Raw genomic sequence first — 9,709 nt, forward strand, 5'->3', positions numbered from 1 at the left:
CTCACCCCAACCGGTCGCAGGAGATGGCCGCCCCTCCCTGAGCCTGGTTCTGCCGGAGGTTTCTTCCTGTTAAAAGGGAGTTTTTCCTTCCCACTGTCACCAAAGTGCTTGCTCATAGGGGGTCATATGATTGTTGGGTTTTTCTCTGTATCTACTGTACTATATAAAGCGCCTTGAGGCGACTTTTGTTGTGATTTGGCGCTATATAAATAAAATTGAATTGAAATTGAATTGAAATATAACTACTCTATTTTCACTTCGGTGAAGCTGGACATTTTGATTGGTCTTTATGGGGACTGGTTCGCTCTTAGAGCCTCAAGCGGTGATTTAAGGAACTGCAGTTTTTGGTACGTGCAGCTTGCTTCATTTTTCAACACTATAGCCTCTTTTCTACTACTCGACTTGACTTGATGGGTATTTTAGAGTATTATACAGGTATTTTGGTAAACATAGCTTCTATTCTACGTGTTTGGGGAACATGAACAGCATTTTGGATCACTGAAAACTAAGTTTTTGAAAGAATTCCAGCCATGGTAATAATTTACATGCGTTTATATGTGAACAGGGAAAACCGAGATTTTGTTCTGCAACGTCTAAAGTGTCACACTGTGTGCCATACTATTGTTTGCGGCTTTCGATTGGCCGATATTTCTTCACAGTTTGGGTTCTATGTTTCTGTTGACAGCACCAGAGATATTGTAAATAAATTTAAAAAATCCCTATTTGAAAAATATATGCTCCTTTCACATTATTATTTTTTTAAACTAATTTTGGATTTTCTTTTATTATTGTAGGGTCTCACAAAATAAAGCACCTTAAGGCAACTGTTGTGATTTGGCCCTATATAAATGGACAGTGTTGGGGGAGTAACAGAATACATGTATTTAAAAAACTAAATATGAGTAACTGTATCCATCACAGTTACTGTTTAAATAGGTGATAATTAGAATACAGTTACTTTGTTGAAATAAATGGATTACACGGCAGTCTTTTCCTGTTTCATATGTCTCTCTCTAATTTTGGTAATTCCACGCTGGTGGAAACCCAAACAAAACACACAATAAGAGGCTTTAATGTAAGCGTCCTGTTGGTGGGGTCAGTTACACAATAGACCTGAAGCCACCACAACAGAGCCAGCAGTGCACGGGCAGGAATGCATTTCTTACTTGGAAATTCTGACACCACTTCACATTTAAAGAAGAAAAGGATGGGCGAAATCTGACCGTGCAATGCAAACTCTGTTCAAAAGACTCCACCTCCAACCTAAAGAAACATCTGCTAGTAAGTTCTTTAAAAAAAAAAAAAAAAACTAACGTTAGCCTACTGCAACTAACTTGTTTTAGTTGTGGTAGCTACCTGGGTTATGTGCCACTTCAGTATCTCGATGTACTATTGCTGTGTGATTTATTACTATTACTGAAGGCTACTCGCCACCAACCTAACATTGTTAGCTGGTGCTAGCTGGGGTTAGTTCATAGACAGCAGACTGTTAGACTTGATGGATAGCATTAACAACCTGCTAGCTGCAGATAATCATGTGCACTTCTGAAAGCAGACAGAAAGAAAACATATTACTGATACAGAATTAGTTTTCTATACGAGATCACTGCAAAAAGTGCAGCCTTACCGAATGTCCACCCTACTGGTACTCATTTTATATTGAGATTTAAAAATCTAGTTGGTATTGGTATGGCGAGTAACCTTCAGTCATAGTAATAAATCACACAGCAATTGTACATTCATGTAGTTGTAAAAAGCGTGACAATATATTAAGTAATCCAAAGTATTCAGAATACTTTGCTCACATTAAGTAACTTAACAGAATACGTTACAAGTATTCTGTACTCTGTAGTGGAATAGATTTTAAAAGTAACCTTCCCAACACTGTAAATAGATTTGAGTAGAATAGTGGGGTTAGTTTAAGTGTGAATATGAGTGTCATTGGTTGTCTGTCTGTGATAAGGAAAAGCAGAAGAGGATGGAGGAATTAGTTTGTCTTATCACTGCATTTTTATGGGAAAAGTTTATTGCTAACTTTGTGCTGTCTTCCAGATGGAGATCCATTACAAATCAAACACATAATAGACGTCACCTTCAATCCATTGCCTCACGTTCTCTATTGTACCTCTGCCCATCCGTTTTCCTCTCTGTGTACATACTGCTGAACAGAGGGGGAGTGACATAAAATGGAAACAGTGAGGTGTTGACTGTCACAGGCTGGGTATTATTCTGTTTGGGCTCCCCAGCGAGGCAGGGCACTCTACAAACAAACAAAGGGGATCTGTTGAGAGCTTGACATTTCCATTTAGCCTGAGCCACCCTGCACTAGGTTGCCTATTCATTTCAATTGACTCCTGCTCTTTCCGTCGTCTCTGGAGCGGGGGTAGATCTGCTCGGCATTCAGGTGGTATGGGGTGGCACATGCGGGGCTCGTCTCAGCAGGAACAGGGGAAGCCGAGGTGCAGAGAGGTACACCGTGCACGCACAGAAAGGCACATGCGACAGAAAAACATTCACCATCCTTTCCTTTTTTTTCTTTGTGGGAGAAAAAAATAAGCGTCTCCATCCAAGAGGAAATTAGAATAACCTGTTGGACGGATAATCGGCTGTTCTGTGTCTGTCTACTTTTGATTGTGTGTGTTTGCACGGGTGATTACTTTGGTGATCTGTGTGCCTTTAAGCATGTCTCAGCTCCCCCCGCTGTGCCCCTAATATAACGAGGGACAGGGCCATTGACGTTATTTAGCGGGAAAAGGGAAGGCAGAGTGTGCTCCCTGAGGTGTGTAACGAGGCTGACTCATCCCACCACTAAAGGGACGTGTTCAGCCGGGCTGTCGACAAATGACACAGCACAGTTTAACCCCTCACAACAGCAAGTATAACATAGAGACAGAGAGACTGACACGTTCTTATACAACTGTCATCAAGTTTTCTCACGGGCCCCATGTAAAGCAGAAACAATATTGTAAAACGGAAATTATGATCTAAAAAAAGAGAAGCATTGCATCATTGCAATTAGGGAATTTTTCTCCCCTTTATAATCTTGGAGGAAATCGAGGTTAAGCTTTAATGGCTTTTCCGGAGGCTAATAAGAATAGGGTGAAGTGTGATCTGAGGAAGGTGGCAGGTGAGTGAGCAGGGACAGAGACAGACAGACAGAGAGGTATCGAGGACGGGCGGCAGGAGGAAAGGAAGCGAGGCGAGAGACGGAGAGTGGGTGAATATCAAAAGCTTGCTTCAAAGGTCACAGCACTTTGTTCCTGATGACCAGCATTTCCCTTTTGTCTATCTCTAAGTGTCAGACTGGACATGAAGGGTGGCGATTCCTTAATTTCTCCAAACCAAAAAACAGGGGTGCGTCCCCACTACAAAGCAGTGAAAAGCAAACAGGGAAGATAAAAAATGATGGTTTTCTTTTTTACAAAGCATTCATTTGCATTCAGTATGGGATTTAAATGCAGTGACAGTCAACCTGATTCCTGATGTGTGAGGTGAGTGCTAACAGAGGATTTCAGAAGAAGCCCAAAGGAGAAATAAATTCAATAACATAAAGCTAACAATGAGAAAAATCAGAGAAGGGGAGACGGAGATGTGTACGGAAACTGAATATTTAAGTTTAATGGGCATATTAAGAGAAAATAAGCCCTCTCCCTATGTGCTGCTAATGGTATTGATGCGACTGCAGTGCTTTGCTGCCTGCTCACCTTAACAGCCATTCATTTTACAGACAGGCCACAGTGAGTCAAGGTTTGGGCACGACTGTCCTCACATCAAGGCTAAGGCTGCCGCCGGTGATAAGGTGCAGGTATTGTGCACTGAATGACAAAGACCTGCTATTAATTTTTTAAGGATTAATCAACTAAATCAGCAATTGTAATGTTCACCTAAGGAAAATGTAGCACGTGTAATTGAGTGTGATGTGTGAAAAGAAAGAAAAGGAGCACATTTGATAATAGATGTGAGGAGGGAAGAAGGGGAAACAGATAGAAGATCAGGAATGTTAAGCATTAAAAGTCATCTAATTAGCCATAGATTTATATGTTACTGCTGTCCAAAGAATCCAAACGACTTACACATACCGAGTTTGCTGTATTCTCTGCAGCCGTGACAGCATTTTGCTGCCTACTGGTCAAATAAAGTCAGTTCTGTCACAGCACATCTCTGATTTATTGCCTCAAGCAACACCTCCCTCCTCTCTAGCCTCCTCTGTTCTCCCGCGCCATCTCTGGCCCATCTCTCCCATAACAAGCTCTCACTCTCCCCCTATCTTTCTCTGCTTTCGTAAATCAGTACTTGAAATCTGCTCATGCTTCAGGATATACCCTCACATCCATTTCCTTTGCATGCCCCACCTATTTTAAAAAAACATCTTTAGAGTGATTGGATTTTTATCAACAAGTTACCAACCCACTACAGACGTCCCGCTGCTGGTGCATATTGACAGATCAATAGCTCAAACTGAAAATCGATGGGGGTCCATCTCTTCATTATCCTAAACAGCGGCTGACACCGGCCCCTTACACTGCAACATGGAGGCAGGGGTTGTTAGTGCTAAACCTTCCCAACCTTTCCCCCCCTGGGTGGATGCAAGAGTGTGAGTGGGAGGAGACACCTGAACACAGTCACACTTGTGAGGAGCTTTGAGGAGGTACCATGCAGAAATGTGAGCACACATATGTTTGTGCACAGGGAGTCAGGGAGGAATCCCATGGGAGCTTTACAGCAAGCGACTGAAAACAACACATGTGACTCTCTTTTCCCACAATGTTGAAAGTAAAGCATCAAAAAGAGCATCATTTTCTGGTCTCCCACTGAAACGGCTGAAGTGCTTTTTCTTTTTACTGAGATAACAGTCTCAGTCTTCCCAAGGTCAAAAATGTGCTACATTCTTTGACAGTGTGCAGACTTGGAGTTGAATTGCTCTACCAGAACATTTATTCAGCTACTGAACATCACAACCATTTTAAGATGCTTTACTCAAGCGTGCAAAGGAGACCTGCTGTGCTAATTTCCAACTCTATATTTTTAAGTGGCATGGCGCAAGTCGCAATTCAGAATAATCTTTACATGTCTTGTGCAGACCCTTAGTTCTTATCCTGACTTTCTTCTAATTCCTTCTTACTGTAGGATTCATGCTTCAGCAGGAAATCTATGGCATAGCTCCATGGTGACTGCAAACCTCTCTGAAACCTTATACTGTAACCTATGGCATAACCTTATGAGCACCTCCTGTGCATTTACCTTTTCACTGCAGTTTTTTAAAATGTATCCGTTAGAGAATAACAATCACCATCTCCATATAAGGAATAATAATCTAATATAATGAGCATAAGGGCTCAAAAATGTCAGCACATACCTGGAGAGAGATTGCTGTCAAAACCCAAGACGAAAAAAAAAAAAGCCTCAGTAATTTATTTGCTTCTGTCGGCGATGACCACACAGTAATAAATACATAATGCACCAGAACAAACATAAATGCTGGTAACGATGTCGGCTACTTGTTAAAAGTTGGTGCTGGTATTGGATTGATACTTTGGTTTTGTTTTCTAATTTCAGTATTCAGCCCAATAAACTATAAAATAAAAATATATTGTTAATAAAAATTGGGGGGAAAAAATATAATTTTTGCATCATGTCTATTTCTTTTATAGCTTAAAGCACATTTAAATAACAGAAGTTGGCCTAGAGTGCTTTGTAGACAGGCACGTTTATATTCTAACACTCCCAAAAAATAGATTCAAAATACATGAAAAGCTGTGTTTTGTTGTGTTAACTATACACTGTATAAAGTAAAGATCATAGTGATTTAGTGTTTTTTTTAAAATGTGTGTTCAATTTGCAAACTGCAAATAATGATTCATCTCATAAGTCGGGACACACTGATCTGCCTGATCTGCTATTACGGATACTGATATCAGTAATGGTATCAGCAATACTGTCCCTGTTTTTACTTGGTATCTGCTCGATACCAAAACTTGCACAGCACTAAGACTTACATAGGTTACATCGTAGGCTCTGCACCGATTCGCCGGAGAAGTCTAAATCAGGCCTTATTGGCTACCAAAATATTTGAAAACCAAGAACACTTACTGTTACATAGATACGCAGATGCTGTGCTGTGTTGTAGACTGTCTTGTATGGAGTATAATGGGCCAATGTGTAGAATAGCTTTATCTCAACGGGGACAGTGTATCATGAGTTCACTGGATTGTGCGTTACTCCATTATTCAAGCCCAAACACTGTGCTTGTTTTGGTAAAATTATCTTTTATGACTAATTAAATGAAGTTTTAATTGTTAATTATTGGAGGCAATAGAGTTTAATTTAATCTCCTTAGCGGCTTTGTGCCCTGCTGCATTATCTCGGGGCGCAGACATTTCATTAACGCGTTTTGCGTGTTTAATTCAGATGCAGAAGTCTTCAGGCTACGCAAAATGGCTTCTGTTTGCAGAAAGGGCTGATGAATCACCAGGGGAAGTAGGATTTAAAATGTGTAGGTACAGGTCAGTAAACAGCTCCATAAACAACAAATTGTGTTTGAGAAATGTTGGACTGTGTTGGCCCAGACATTAGGGGGACCCTCTCTCGAGGACCCGCTTGTCACACAGCATTGTTCATTAGCTGATGGCTTCCCACTCCACAATTTTTGTCTCACCGGCGAACGCTCTGAGACATGCTGTACTTCACCTCTGTAATTCCATCATGTCAAAGGAAGAGCCAGAGAAACGACGCCTTCATTGTACTGCTTGCTATGCCACCACACGTCTGCTCTGTCTCAAGCAGTGTGCTGTAGTGAGTGGAGAACGAAAGAGAGCGGGTTAGCGATTAATTAAAAATGTGGCAATTCGTTTCAGCTCTGTCGTCTGTAGCACCCCGAGTCGGGGCTCAGAGGTGCTACTTCAGCCAGCTCGGCTGTTATTAATCTCTCCCTCTCTATTAGTGCTCTGATCTTTCTCTCCTAACTCCACTTTTCTTCTTCTTCTGGGTGTCCGCATCCTCAATTTTTTTGACTCGCTCCCAATTCATCTGCTTTTTGTTCTGCATTTTCAATTCATCATCTCACTATAGGTCACAGTAATCTTTCCCAGCCGCTCCACTTGCGTAATCCCTTTTCTTATCGCCTTCTTCCCGCCTTGCTGTGACCCCTGTCTGCCCGCCGCACTGCAGGTCAAAGTCTGTCTGCACGGATGCGATGCTGCCTCGCTAAAACCTCATTTCAGTTAACTAATGAATCACTGGCTGACGATCAAATTAACAGCCTCCTTTCCTTCCTATGTGTCTAATATGTGTGGTTCTGCGGGTCACGCTGCTACTACTCACACATGCTGCGCTCATGAAACATTCATGATTCAGCTTGAGTGGAACGAGCTGTGTCATAATGATTGAATAAGTCGAACCTGCTGCCGCAAAGTATCAGCCCGCTGCACTCAACTCAGCCATTAATTCAGACGACTATTGTAGGATTGCCTTACACTCTCAGGTTATTGTTACTCAGTGATTAAACAACCAGCTTCAATCCAATTTGTAAAGACGACTCAGCAGCAGAATCAAATACAATTTCGGCAGAAAACGACAGCTAAGTAAATTGCTTGCTCTGCCATCCAGGGGAAACAATTAAGCGAGGTTTGATCAGAAAGAACGACTTTTACTTTTACAAGACAGCAAATCTCTGGAGCGACTGCAGTCTTGGCACGCGAGAGCTTTTCACTTTGCAATGCAGATCTGTTTTGAACCAGCACAGCTTAGCTTGTTGATAACATCTCACTCCCAATCTTTATCAAGGAAAGAGGTTCGGCGCTAAAGAAGATGTGTTAATCACGAGGATTAGCATGAATAAGGCATCAGAAGTCAGTGCTGCTGTTCACCAAAGTGAGTCCACGTCATGTCAGAACTCCCAATAAATCAGATCATAAAATTGAGGTTAATTAGTGTAACCTCCGAATTATGTTTTACCCTCTTTAATCACAGATTGAGTTCAGTTTTTGGGTAAAAGCAGACAGTCCACTGGGTCTTCACCTAATCTCTTATTAGGCTTCAGCACTTTTCCTCTTTCATCTGACCTCCAGGTTTTCTGTCTGTGTCTCAGGCTGTCTCTGTTACACACACACACCTCACTTTGCCTCCCTGTGTGAGACTAGGTCAGTGCTCATAGATCACGCATTGGGATGGAGACAGTAAATGGGTCTGACAGTGTCTGTGAATGGACTAATCATTCAATGGTATAGACACGAGAAGGCAGTGTCATTAATTCAGGTCATAGAGAAGAGACATGTAACACACACATACACACTCATCCCAGAGGTCAACCCATGAGTCCCACAATTTGTCATGCAAACATACACATGCCAGCTCCAGATTAATAAAAAAGATGTCATCTCTTAGTTTGAGATCAAATGTCTGGGAAATATTGGAAGAGAGTAATTTCACTTATCAGTATGTCGCTCCCTATTATCCCTGAATCTTTCCAAGTAAGAGGCAAAAGCATAAGAAACTCCAAATGGACACAAGCACAGACACATACATGCTTAGTGCATGTGCACACACAAGTGTTGGCCACAAGGTCAGGCTGATGAATCAACAGTATGTGTGCATGAAGTGACACTCGGGAGCAGCTGTGCACAACACACTCACTTAGTCCTGCAGGTAAGTGCACAACAAATCAAGATGCAACACTGCACGCCACCAAAGCCAGACTGTCATCAAAAAACGTGAGCAAATTAACACAGAATAAGGCATGCAGGTGAAAGAATACACTCATGTGCACGTCTCTTACCTGGTAGGCCAAGGCAGAGCAGGACACTATAGTAGATGACGGGTAGTGGTCCGAGAGGGCATCCCTGGGCAGCTTCAGAGGGATTCTGCCCTGTGCTCCAGGTGCTCCCGTTTGGGGAAAAAACAGGGAAGTGGCTGTGCTCCATGGCCTCTTCCTGGTCCTCTTCCTCAGCTGAGCTCAGTGTCAAGAAGCGTGCTGGCCACGAGATCGAACCGCCTGGAAGCCGGTTTTGGGGAGAGGGTGCTCTGTCCTTGGGTGCCAATCAGCATGGGTGTGTGTACGTGTGCGTTTGGCAAGACCGCAAGGTTGAGTGAGTGAGTGAGAAGGAGGGAGGAATGGGAAGAGATGGAGGAGAGCGAGATAGGCAGCAGACGGGGGAGATGCGAGGGATGATATGTGTTAGTAGGTGACGGAAAAAGGAAGGTGGCGAGAGGAGCTGAGAGGGAGGCGTGAAGAGGTGAGTGTGAAGGTAGAAGTGGAGAGGGGAGGATGCTGCCTGAGTGTGTGAGCGAGGGGAATGAGAGCGAGTCGGGAGCGCAGCGGGGAGGAGGAGAGAGGGAGGGCAAAGAAGAGGGAAAGAGAAAGGGCAGAAAGAGAGGGAGGGAGAGACGGAGACTGAGAGTGGAGGCAGCAAGCGGGATGAGGATGAGGGGAGGATGCTTAAGGAGAGAAATAGGGGTTTGAGGGCAGAGAACATAAAGAGATCATAAAACTGATGGGGAGCCAGATGTGATAGACGAGAAAAGATAAATGGGGGGTTAAGTCAACTGTGGAAAAGGACATAGTGCATTTGCCCTTGTCATTGTGTTTGTTTTCTGTCAGTGTGTCTCTTCATTGCTTGGTGGCTTTCTGATTGCATATCGAGTTAGGGGACAGATCACAAGCTGGGTCCATTAGTCTTTAAAATGTCTTTACATCCACAAGCCAATTTGCACA

The 9,709-nt window shown here is 42.9% G+C and overlaps 1 protein-coding gene across 1 annotated transcript in view; it reads right to left on the reverse strand.

Annotated features, from left to right (window-relative positions):
• gpr139 (G protein-coupled receptor 139) overlaps positions 1-9,255 on the reverse strand; it is a 21,934-nt gene extending 12,679 nt beyond the window's left edge. The window contains exon 1 of the mRNA XM_013911285.1: positions 8,774-9,255. Coding sequence (XP_013766739.1) covers positions 8,774-8,918 — 145 coding nt within the window. The 5' untranslated portion in view covers positions 8,919-9,255. The remainder of the gene's footprint in view (positions 1-8,773) is intronic.
• Positions 9,256-9,709: the final 454 nt, after the last annotated feature.

Source organism: Pundamilia nyererei, unplaced genomic scaffold (assembly GCF_000239375.1).
Source record: "Pundamilia nyererei isolate P.nyererei 1_Seehausen unplaced genomic scaffold, PunNye1.0 scaffold00059, whole genome shotgun sequence".
Taxonomy (NCBI): domain Eukaryota; kingdom Metazoa; phylum Chordata; class Actinopteri; order Cichliformes; family Cichlidae; genus Pundamilia; species Pundamilia nyererei.